The following is a 12,708-nucleotide window of genomic DNA, read 5'->3' as shown; positions in this document are numbered from 1 at the left end:
GAAAATGGATTTTGGAAGTCATTGGGGGGCCATGGCCCCCCTCACGGAATATGTGGGTCCGCCCCTGTTTGCATGTGAGAGCAGCTACACAGGTCCCAACCACTAAATGCTTTGTGTGAAAGCTAGCAAATTCCCGATAACATTTGTGTGAGCAACATAGCAGCCGTTGAAACGCTACCTAAAAAGGTGCAAAATAAAATGAGTAGTGTCATTATCAAGATTTATGTTAGTGCAAAAATCAGCTGCCAATAATAATAATAATAATAACAATAGGTGATGATAAATTCACACCCTGTAGCATAATTCGCACCCCTTGGCCTTGTAATGTGATTTGCATAAAAGAGCCTTAAAAGATTCACGTTATAAGGGGTGCAAATTATCCTACAGGGGGTGCAAATTTATTGATCATCTACCTAATAATTAGGGCTGCAAATGAACCGAGCCGGATCACGAACATGTTAGGGTTCGGCTCATTAAAGCTCGGCTCGGGCTCATTCGTTTACTAAACGAGCCGAACCCGAGCCGAAAATTAGGCTCGTCAAATAAACGAGCCGAACTTGAGCTTTGTATGGTTCGGCTCAGAAAAGCTCGTGAGCTTTTTAGGCTCGGTTCATAAAGCCGAGCCAAGCTTTAAAGCTTGGATTATGTTCGTTATATATATATATATATATATATATATATATATATATATATATATATATATATATATATGAGGAAAGTGAAGCTACACCGCCGGTGTAGCTAACTTAGCTACACCGCCGGCTTAAAATACAATGGGCCCACATTGTTTTGGTGATCCAAACCATTCATTTGATTGGCCCTCACATAGATAGGGTGTCCACCAAAAATCAGCTCCATAGAATCATCCCAACCCTTCAAACTGTGGAGGCAAAAATGGACAAATTTGTGAAGGTTTTTACACGTTCATTTTTGCCTCCACAAATCGTAGGGTTGGGATGATCCTATGAAGCTGATTTTTGGTGGACACCCTATCTATGTGAGGGCCAATTAAATGAATGATTTGGATCACCAAAACAATGTGGGCCCATTGTATTTTAAGCCGGCGGTGTAGCTAAGTTAGCTACACCGGCGGTGTAGCTAAGTTAGCTACACCGGCGGTGTAGCTTCACTTTCCTCTCTCTCTCTCTCTCTCTCTCTCTCTATATATATATATATATATATTATATATATATATATATATATATATATAGAGAGAGAGAGAGAGAGAGGAAAGTGTTGGTGAGCTTAAGCTCACCAAACTTATGGTGAGCTTAAGCGCCCCAATCACATGGGTCCCACATTTTCTGTGGTGATCCAAACCATTCATTTGCAAGGCCCTATCATAGATAGGATGTGTACCAAAAATCAGCTCCATAGGATCATCCTAACCCATCCATTTGTGGTGGTCAAAATGGACAGACATTATTTGTCCACAAATCTGTCCATTTTTGTCCTCCACAAATGGAGGGGTTAGGATGATCCTATGGAGCTGATTTTTGGTACACACCCTATCTATGATAAGGCCTTGCAAATGAATGGTTTGGATCACCACAGAAAATGTGGGAACCATGTGATTGGGTGCTTAAGCTCACCAAAAGTTTCCTCTATATATATATATATATATATATATATATATATATATATATATTACTTAATGGTATTTATTTGATTTTTTAGGCTCGGCTCATTAAAAGCTCGGCTCGAGCTCGTTTCGTTTACTAAACGAGCTCAGCCGAGCCGAACTTTGTGGAATTTGGGCGAGCCGAACACGAGCCCAAAAAAAAAGCTCGTCACGAGCCGAGCAGTAACAGCCCAATGTTCAGCTCGGCTCAGCTCGTTTGCAGCCCTACTAATAACAATAATAAGGGATTTGCTAAGGTCCATCGCAAAAGGTTTTTCACGGCTGGTCTATCACACTTCAAACCAGCCACCTCGTGAATGGAGACAACTGCGTTTGTTTCCATTCTCGGGTGGCTGGTCTGATGTGCGACAGACCAGCCGCTAAAAGCCTTCTGCGATGGATGCTAGCAATTCCCTAATAATAATAATAATAATAATAATATAAGTTCAAAGGCTTGTTGCGATTCCAATACTTTTTTCTACTGAGTGCGTGTTTGGCGTACCGTTTAAAACACCGTTTGGCGTTTGAAACACCGTTTTGGGGCCAAACGGCGGTTTGGGAGTGTTTGGGTGCGCAACCACCATTTGAAACGCCATTTGAAACACCATTTTGAACCCTCAAAACGGCGTTTTGCAAACGGAGGAGGGGAGGTCCGTTTGCAAAACGTCGTTTTGAACGGAGTTTTTGGGCTGTGGGTTTTTACATGTTTGCCCTCACCAAAACCCTTTTTTACATGATGATGCTTTCATGGGTTCGGTTTGGGACCGCATTTGTGATGAATTATGTGCTATTTAAATTTCTCATTGTGCCACTTTTTAAATTTATTTTTTGTGAACAATAGTATAACTATTTATGGCAATGATGTTTAATTTTAATTGTGTTTGAATGAGATCCTAATGACCTTTTAATATTGGGCCTAATGAGAGAGTAGTTGAGTTACATTGAGGCAACCAAACAATGCCCTTTTTGGTCATTTTACCACTAAAACTCCATTTTGGGGCATTTGCAACCAAACACCCAGTACCTCCATTTGCCATTTAAAACGCCATTTTGATCTGGCCAACCAAACATGAAAATGCCGTTTTGCAAAACGGCGTTTCAAACGCTATTTCAAACGGTACGCCAAACACACCCTAAATAATTACCATCACAATAAAAAGTAAGTCTTTTCTTCGGTTATTATTTGTGAAAATTGTCAAGTGGTCAGACATGAAAAAAATGAAGAACAACCAAAATTTTGTGAACAATGCGGAGTCAAATTTGTTAATTCTCATGTATGAAGATATCAAATGGAATACGTCAAACTGGCATGTCAAGAGACTCGTGTGGTATTTAAAACATCTTCCTACTTACAACATGAATCTTTAAGGAATTAGAAAGCCTAGTCTAGTGTGATATGTGATTTGATCGAAATTATTATTTTGCATATTCAGAATGAGAAAATCTCATTCCGTTCAATCTGATTGGGATACCCATGGCTATAAATGTCTCTTTAGCATTTCCCTTAGTTGAGATGAGTTTCCCAATAGATCTTCACAATTTATTGCATATATTCAATATAATTGTACGAAAACAATTCCCACATAATTCATGTTCCTTCCAAGACAAATTTTTATATCCTAAAGTTTGGGAAGTGATATATACGTCCCTTTTGACTACTTGGGACACCCAGCAGCAGTGTACATGATGGCAATCAGCCCCACTGAATCCTTCTGAATTGAAGTACATCAGCCCCGCTGCAGTCATTAATACACTGTAGCTTGGTGTCCCAAGCAATCAAAAGGGCGGATATATCACTTCCCTAAAGTTATCAGTCCTTGTCTTATATGGATAAATAGAGAGTTAGGATCTCTTTATAACAAAGAGGACTTAGATTCTTATTTACAACATAATTTAATTTTTAAATAAAGAGCAATTTCAGTGCATGACACCCAAAAAGTGTCCAGAGTTGCCCTGTTTCCCTCTCAACCTGGGACTCTCCACTCATTGAGACTTCCTTTTATTGTTTCCTAATTGGGGAGAGAGAGAGATAAAATTTATAGTGGATATAGATGATGATGAATTCCTCAATCAAAAGTAACGTAAAAATAGATTGTAAGAAGAGAATGACTTGTGGAATGGAGGCACGAGGGATGAATTCAACACGTTTCTATTGATCCAACTCATTATCATTGGCCGCATATACCTTGCTTATAGGGTTCTTACAAGGGAAGCTAAAACATGATTTTCATAGTGTTACGAATGGGAAGTTTGTCCAGCATGGGACCAGGTGGGTCGCGTCATAATTGTCTAAAAGATCAATAGTCCGCACTACATAGACATCTCCCAATGTGGGACCAAATGTTGATCATTAAGGTTGTTCCTAAGGATAATTTTTCTTTTTGTTGAGCTTACCAAAAATCTATCAATCGTGATAAGATAAAGAGAGTCTTTATAAAAAATAAAGGACTGTATATACAGGCTAATGATATTGGCACTACCATATTTTAATAATTGCACAAACTTAGCTTGTCTTTTGTGTTTTTATTGTCTTGTGAGAGTTTTTGAAAGGGGAGTGATATTTACACCCCTTTTGATCACCAGGGACACCCAACGTCAGTGTATCAATGGCAAAAAGGAAGATGATGTACTTTATATCAAAAAAATCCAGTGGCTTTCATTGCAAAGTACACTATCAAATGGGTGTCCCTGGTGATGAAAGGGGCGTAAATATCATTTCCCTTTTTGGAACTGCAATTATATATTGTATGGTAGTGCCAAAATCAGTAGCCTTGATATATTGTATATACATTTAGGGGCTGTTTGGATACACGGATTTTAGAATTCAGGTTTTTAGTTTGAAAACAGTGTAAAAGAGGGTTCATGATCAAGCTGTTGTATGCTGTCATGACAGCGTTTCTTGAATTTTAAGTGAGAAAATCATGTATGCTGTCCTGACAGCGTTTCTTGAATTTTAAGTGAGAAAATCAGGTTTCTAAAATCTCCCCTACATCCTGAGATTTCTAAAACCTGAAAATATGGGAGGATATGCTACTCTCTTGTTGATGGAAAGAAGGACAAGAAGTCAATAACGAGTAAAAAACGACGACTAGTCCGCTTCTTTTCTTGTAAGAAATCCCGAATTCTAAAATCCACGTATCCAAACAGCCCCTTAGGCTATTTGATATTTCTCACTACCATATTTTCGCTAATAGGGCAAACTCACCATGTCTTTTATTATTTAACAAGCGCAGAAAGACTAATACAATTCTGAAAAAGCACAGTAGTGAATTAAAAAACAAAAGACAAGTGGAGTTCGTGCAGTTATCATATCACGGCTGTTCAAATATCGGTCGCGAATCATTAGTTCATTACAATGAAGCTTTTTCATGGAAGGGGTGTCATTATCAGAATAAGAGTTTAAAGGAGGTGAGAAGTGCAGGGGACTAAATTTTCTGTGTGGGCCTATTCACTTGTTTTCATTTTGGTGAAAAAGAAAAGAAATTATCGTTTTTTTTTTCCGGGCGCTGATATCCCTCGGCCCACTAACTATAAAAATGTCTCCTACCGGCTAAGCAGTCACTCTTTCTCTCACATTCTAGGATAAAATCACCCCCCTCTACTCTGCAGCTATACAATACCACATCAAGCACTGTAGGCCCCACCATAAAATGATCCAAACCATCCATTTGATGGCCCACAACGTAAATAGGTTGCACCAAAAAATATTCATTTCCAAGGGATGATCCTAGCCCTCCGATCTAAAGAGAAAATAATGCAAGTTATGGAAACCTCTATAGATAGGAGGGTTGCGATCATCCCATGGAAACAGAGAATGAATAGATGTTGAGGAAAACAAAAGGGGCAGTGATATTCCCCCCACCCCCACTCTACAGCCGGTCTCCCACCATCAACGGTTGGTGGGCCCAACAATTAATTTGTTTAAATCTATGAGCAAGGTAGGCCCCACCCATGTTTTTCAAAACGAACCGTACAGCAAACACCATAGGATGATCCAAGCCGTCCATTTGATGGGCCACAACATAAATAGGTTTTATCCCAAAAAATCATTTCCACAGATGATCGCAACCCTCCGATCTAAAGAGAAACTGCAAATTATGGAAACCTTATAGATCGGAGGGTTACGATCATCCTGTGGGAATGATTTTGGAGGCACAACCTATTTACGTTGCGGCCCATCAAATGGACGGCTTGGATCATCCTATTGTGTGGACCATACACTTCAGTTTGAAAAGTATAAGTGGGGCCTACAATTGGGCCTTAATGTTACTGTACGACCTGAACCATATGATTATCCAAACCATCCATTTGATGGGCCACAATGTAAATAGGTTGTGCCCCAAAAATATTTCCATGGGATGATCGCAACCCTCCAATCTATAGAGGTTTCTATAGCTTGCAGTTTCTCTTTAGATCGGAGGGCTAGGATCATCCTTTGGAAATGATATTTTGGGGTGCAACATATTTACGATGTGGGCCATCGAATGGATGGTTTGGATCATCCTATGTGGGGCCTACCTTGCTCACAGGTTAAACAAAATTAATTGTTGGGCCCACCAACTGTTCATATGGGTTAAGTGACTTACGTCTGACTTGGGCCGTCATGGGGTGGAAATAGCCTCCAAGGGGGGTGGGGAAGAAATTATCATTTTTTTCCCTGGAAAAACCCTAACCCTCTCAACTCGTCATCTTCTACTGTGACCTCTCGATTTCCCGCGAAGGTACTCTCTCTCTCTCTCAAACCCTTTTTTTCATTTTTTTTTCTTCCGATTTAGAACCTATTTTAGGGTTTGTGTTGGGAGGGTATTTTCGTTTTTTTTTTGGCAATGAAGTAGGTTTGTGGTTTCAATTTAGAACATATGTTAGGGTTTTTGTCGGGAGGGTTTCTTTTTCGTTTTGTAAATGATTCAAAGAATTATCTTCTTAATGCTAATGTGAAAGGGAAAAGTGAGCAAGTGCACATGTCTGCTGTGGGTTTGAAAACCCTTCATTCGCATGCCACCTGTTTGTATTTGGGTTTGAAAGACCTCTCTCATTTGCCTGCCATGTGTATCTGTTGCCACAAATGGCTAATGATACTATTGAATCCATCGTAAACTATGAAATTGACTTTATCATTACAATGGACTTTTGCCTATGAAATTGCGCAAATGACCATTTTCTAGTTTAACTCTGTTATGGGGCTACTGATTGCCTGTTGTTAACTAACCAACTTCTCCAAAAGCTTAAGCCCTTGGAGAAAGGAGTTATTTATCTTTTATACTTTAACTCTCCCCCGCACGTGTGGCCCACTTGGCAAACACGTGGCACATGTGGTCCCACTTTGGGCCGACCATTGCATCTGGATTTTTTTGCTATCCGGGAGGTTTGAACTCGAGACCTTTGGCTCTGATACCAAGTTAACAAACCAACTTCTTCAAAAGCTTAAGCTGTTGGAGAAAGGCGTTACTTATCTTTTATACTTTAGCACCTGTAATACTCTGATTATTCTATATCGTAATTAGCTGTTTGCTGTGATTCTTTTACGATTCTTTTAAAAGGTTGATCCTTCAGGAGATTCAAATTCATCGACAATGAGGTTGTACGATGAATGGAAAGCTATTCTGAGGATTCAGAAATTTAGAAGAATGGTGTCTTATGCTGGGTTTTACTGCTTTGTTTCCGTCCTAAGCTATGCATATACAAGCAACACGTGAGTTCTCTCTCTAGACAACACTCTCTGAGATTAGCCCTTCTTCCCACACAACTTACTTTACAATTGATTCCTATATCAGAAAATCTGTTTTTTTTAACGCTTTCATAATTCTTTCAATGTTTTTCAATTCCTTCGATCACTTATCTTGCAGAACTAGAGCTGGGATTTCTCGAGCTGACCAGTTCTATGCATCTTATCCGGCTGGCACGGAGCTACTTACTGACACTGCAAAGGTCTGAAAATAAAATATGATATAATTGTAGTTTGTGTAGGCATCTTATGCCTTACTTGGATCTTTCTTTTGGGGCCAATGTTAAATTTCCATCTATTGGCAGTTATATAAAGCTGCCCTTGCTTATTGCTTTGAGGAGGAGGAATGGGGTCCAATTGAATTTTCCATAATGGCAAAGCAGTATGTGCGCCAAGGAAAGCCACCTTATGCATACCATTCTGTAAGTTCAAGTATTTGGATTCTATCAAATTGTCCATTTTCATATTAATAAGTTATTTTAACAGAGAAAATGTTTGGGTTTTTCTATTTCTTAACAATGTGTAGCAAAGAGCATATAGGATTGATTATTTTTTTTCTTAGAGCTATTACAGTGGATTGATATTTCACTGGTGATATAAGTTATGGCCTCCCCATGAATAAAAAGTAGTTTTTAGGTTTATGGTTTAGTCACTTGGGCTTGGTTCCTCCTTTGTACTTTATGGGTTGCAGTTTGCCTAGTAATCCTAATATGCTATGCTCCATTTGCTATTGTTTTGTTCTGTCCATGTCATTGATTTTCTATGTTTGCATACTCGGTTCATTCAATTTGTAGCGTTTTTCCAAGTCAACGAACTTTGTTTCTTAAAATCACAAAATCAATTCATAGTTGGATTTGTATAGCAATTGCCAAAGCAACTCTTCATCATTTTCAAGTGTCACTGATCCCAAATATTCAATATATCTGCAAATTTAGTTTGTATGAGCTTCAAATAAAAAGGTAGATTTTGGCTAATTTACACTTGAAGCTCTAAACTAGCAAACATATTTTAGAGTGATGGTAATGAACTTATGAATCCTGTTTGCAAAACTCAGGTGAATCAGAAACCGACTCTTGGCGAACTGAAAATTAATATGATTTGCCCAATTCGAAGCACTAGGGTTAAATGAATTTGGCAATGTTGCTTAAAATGGAAGGAGAAGCTGATACAAGGATGAGGCTTAGAGGCTAAATAAATGGAGCTTGTTCTCTCGCACATAGTGAGGATATGGAAGAGTAGGCAACACAAGGATGATCTAGAAGTGCTTCTTGATGTGGTAAATGAGTGGGTTTGTAGGTAGAAGAGAATTTTTGCATGGGACCTGATTCATGGTTCTGAATCCTAACCTCTTTAAGGTCTAGTTGCATAGTAGGGGAACTTTTAGTTGAACTTCTTAGTCCTAAACCTAGATAGGCAGGAAAACTATGCTACCGGAGGATGAATTTGAATATTCAGGAATGTATATTTGGGCAATCAATAGCAACACATGGTCTCGATAGCTCTCTTTCTACTCCAATTTAATGATAATTCTAATGAGAGATGGGGGGAAGAGTACACCAAAAACAGTACTTGTTGCACATATCTTCTACGTAGGTGCTATTTCTATTTTGGAATAGTACAATTCTTTGATGCTCCATGTGTTAAAATAGCTTATCGTGCTCCTGCTTCCAATTTCATTGGCTTCGTAATTAATCCAATGAATCCTTAAGGACTACTTTGGTTCTCATTTCTCGGACAAGCATTGGAGGGGCATCCATCTAAGATGAGTTTTGAGCAGGGAGAATGCTGACTCAAGATGTTGTTTTGTAAACCCATGGCAGTCTAAAAACGAGACAATGACTCCTGTTGAAGATAATGATATTCGAAACTTCATAGTTTATTGGGGTGGGGAGTAACAGTTGCTTCCAACTACCTGTCTTGTGAGAGCTTTGAGTACAAAAGAAGCTCATGATCAAGGTCATTTCCTGGTAAAATGTAACATCTTTACTGTAAGACAGAGCATCCTTTTACCCAGTAAGTTACTATTGATTGTAACTACCAGAAACATTGATGAGCTTTTATTTGAATCATGAAGTCATCTTGCGAGTGAAGAACGTATGAAATTGCCTATTTGACTAGCAATTTCGTTCTTTTTACGCAAACCCATTTGGTCACAATAAAATTTGTCCTAGTTCACTCTTTCATTATATTAACAATCAAGTGGCAATGGAAAGATAATTTGCATATGGTATACAATGGTGAAATCCAGAGTGAAAAACTATTGCACTCTCTCCCCCAGACCCGACCTCAGGCTGGGTCAAAATGTGGTGTTTAGAGTGCGGATTTTCATTGTAGCATCACTCACAAAGGTTGTGATGCTAAACAAATTCTACAAGAATGCATAGAAGATTTGGATCACACCGAGAAGAAACCAGTCAAGAGGAAGCCACTTTTTTCAACCTTTTAAGACATTATCGATCAAAAGTCCAAACCATCGATCGAAAGATCAGGCCATCAATCGTTGGAAAGCGGCGGTATAACAACAACGAAATTTATTTATACCATGTTTTTATTTTATTTTTCTTTATTTTCTTGGTTATTTCCTGAGTGACTTAGGAGTCTAATTTCTAGGTGCTACCATTATAAAAGTGGGCACATTCTAGGATTGTATGGGATTTTATGTGGTGTTATATTTTATCTAGGCTTTCCATATAGAGCTTTTATCTAATTTGAATGATAGTTAAGCTAGATTTATCTTTTCTTGATTTTTCTTGTTTTTCTTGTCGTTGCATGATCGATCACCGCTTCCGTGCTGCATCCTTTGGCATTAGAGCCTCAGTTAGGCCTTCGAGATCTATCGTGTTGAGCTGGTAGAGATCAACAATTGTTGAAGATCTTGACTATGATTTGGTAGAGGTCAAGTTGAATATCTATCCCAACAACATTCTTTGGAACAATTTTCTTATATAAATGAAGAAAATGATTTGGTTGAAGGTGTGGAAGATTTTTCTGTATTCTTAAAATTGATTAAAATATATTGCCAAAAACATGAATCCTTTTTCTAAGTTTTCGAATTCGGAGCTCAGTAACCTTCTCAGATTTCGACACTAGCACTCGTACCTGTGCAACATAGCAACAAGGGTTGAATATTCCCAAGTAGTTATGGATTGCATGTTCATGTACAGATGTTTGAATCCTTATCTATGCTTTTTGATCTTTCATTTTTGTTTTTTCTATTTGTCTTCTGAATATTCTTCATAATCGCATGTAATTTTATAGAATTTGTTGCCTTCATTGTTCCAGCAATACATGGCACACCTTCTTTCTCATGGACAACTCGACGGCAGTGGCTCTCAACTCAATGACAGTGGCTTGTAAGGGTAAGTACCAGCTCCCCCCACCTGACCTATGGAAATATTCATGGTGATTTATTTAATTTTCGAATCATTCAATGCCTCAATTAAAAACAAACTCTATGAAGTTAAGAAATCCCATCATCATAGATGTAATCTATTTGTGATTCAGTGTTGATAAGAGAAAACACACTGTATTCCTTTTGCCAAGTTTGATCCAATTTGCTGATAAGCTTCTTGTATTCTTGTGTCCCAAATGTTTTAAGTAAATTTGACTGGGAAGATATCAAATGTGTGGATGGTGGGATCTTTTTTTATTATATCTTTATTAATCAAGAGAAGGAAAGGAATCGAGAGGCAAAAGGACTTTCAACTGCCTACTCACCCAGATGAACACTTGCACCATTTCATGAATCAAACTCTTTAGCAGAGTATCATGTTTGAGAAATGTTCCCAAATTTGAGGAATATTTAGGAAAAATTAGTAAAAAAATATAAATGTCTTTTTATTGATTTTTTTTTTTATGACGTAGGGTATCCCCACCTCATTTATAGGGCGGGACTAATCCCTATGGATGCACGCAATGCATGTTTACTAGGTAGACACTTTGTTTCTAAATAAGACCACAAAAAGCTCTGTTTTTTGCAAATAAGCATAAAAGGATGTTTAAATGCATGTTTGTTATTTACTTTCACTATATTACCCTTTTCAATAATTTTGAGTTTCTCATGAGATTTACAAATAACATATGAGAAATTGATGATTTGTTCATGAAATTCCCATTTAATTCAGAGAATTCGTATCTAATTTGAGAAATTCATTTTTTTTTAAATTTTTTTTTGGAATTTTTATAGTTTAAAATGAAGCACCAATTTCAAGAATTTTCAATTATTTGGCTATTCACTCAATACCTCAAAACCAGAACAAGAGAAAAACTACACAAGTGAGATCAACAAACAACAAGGTAAATGAGATTGGCTCTACAAAAAAAATATTAAAATTAAATTATCGTGCATGGGCTGTCATGCATGCCCACATGCTATTTAAAACATGAGGAATGATAGATGCAAGGGCCCTCTTTATGCAAGGGCCAGAGAAGGGCCCTTGAATAGATCCACTTCATTTTTAAAGTCAGTTGAGGAACTGAATCCGGTTGCACCTAATGACGTGGATTTATTCAAGGACCCTTCTTTAGCCTTGCATGAAGAGGGCCCTTGCATCTATCATTTCCTCTTAGAACATTATAAAATTACTTTTGTAAATTTAGCTATCTATACTATTTAACTGCTATTAAATCCTATAAGGCCCGTTTGGATACCTCATGCATTTGTATTTTAATTTGGATTTGAGGTTTAGGTACAAACTACATCAATCATCGTCATGATCATGTTTTAAGAGAGAGAGACAGGTGAAGGAAGTTGCCACAAAGGAAACCTTCAAGAGACTAACAATAGTGTAAAATAGTGTTCATGATCAAGCTGCTGTATACTAGCGTTTTTTGGATTTTAAGTAGGAAATGCAGGTTCTAGAAATCTCTTCCGCATCCTGAGATTTCTAAAACCTGGAAACATAGGACGATTACCTGCTCTCTTGCTGTCGGAAAGAAGGGCGAGAAATCAGAAAATGACAGCCGGTCTCTTTCTTCTCTCGTCTCCCATCTACAATTTTGAGGAAATCCAAGATTCTAAAATCTGCGTATGGATACGGCCCCTTAGGGCCCGTTTGGATAAGCGGATTTTAGAATCCAGGTTTTTAGTTTGAAAACAGTGTAAAAGAGGGTTAATGATCAAGCTGTTGTATGCTGTCCTGACAGCGTTTCTTGGATTTTAAGTAAGAAATTCAGGTTTTAAAATCTCTCCGGCATCCTGAGATTTCTAAAATCTGGAAATATGGGAGGATTGCTTCTCTCTTGCTGACAGAAAGAAGGGCGAGAAGTCAAGACCGAGTAAAAAACGACGGCTGCTCACCTTCTTCTCGTCTTTTAGCTACAATTTTGAAGGAATCCCTGATTCTAAAATCCGGTTATCCAA

The 12,708-nt window shown here is 38.0% G+C and overlaps 1 protein-coding gene across 3 annotated transcripts; it reads left to right on the top strand.

Moving 5' to 3' along the window:
* The first annotated feature begins 6,206 nt into the window (after positions 1-6,206).
* On the top strand, positions 6,207-10,969 carry LOC143854293 (uncharacterized). 3 transcript variants are annotated; one of them, XM_077364170.1, is made up of 5 exons: positions 6,207-6,342; positions 7,175-7,313; positions 7,468-7,549; positions 7,652-7,768; positions 10,629-10,969. In XM_077364170.1, exons 2-5 carry the CDS (start codon positions 7,195-7,197, stop codon positions 10,701-10,703), a joined length of 393 nt encoding a protein of 130 aa, XP_077220285.1. In that variant the 5' UTR covers positions 6,207-6,342; positions 7,175-7,194; the 3' UTR covers positions 10,704-10,969. The 3 variants fall into 3 exon arrangements, with proteins under 3 accessions (XP_077220285.1, XP_077220284.1, XP_077220286.1); XM_077364169.1 differs by having other exon boundaries at positions 7,162-7,313; XM_077364171.1 differs by lacking the exon at positions 10,629-10,969 and adding an exon at positions 10,157-10,318 and having other exon boundaries at positions 7,162-7,313.
* The last annotated feature ends 1,739 nt before the right edge of the window (positions 10,970-12,708 follow it).

Source organism: Tasmannia lanceolata, unplaced genomic scaffold (assembly GCF_043159265.1).
Source record: "Tasmannia lanceolata isolate RefF3 unplaced genomic scaffold, GAP_Taslan_0.1 ptg000020l, whole genome shotgun sequence".
Classification (NCBI taxonomy): Eukaryota; Viridiplantae; Streptophyta; class Magnoliopsida; order Canellales; family Winteraceae; genus Tasmannia; species Tasmannia lanceolata.
This window is presented reverse-complemented; position numbering and strand designations above follow the sequence as displayed.

Coding starts and splice junctions, on each gene's coding strand:
- LOC143854293 (XM_077364170.1), top strand. CDS start 7,195: ATGAGGTTGTACGATGAATGGAAAGCTATTCTGAGGATTCAGAAATTT. Junction 7,314..7,467: donor TATGCATATACAAGCAACAC/GTGAGTTCTCTC, acceptor CTTATCTTGCAG/AACTAGAGCTGGGATTTCTC. Junction 7,769..10,628: donor CACCTTATGCATACCATTCT/GTAAGTTCAAGT, acceptor TCATTGTTCCAG/CAATACATGGCACACCTTCT.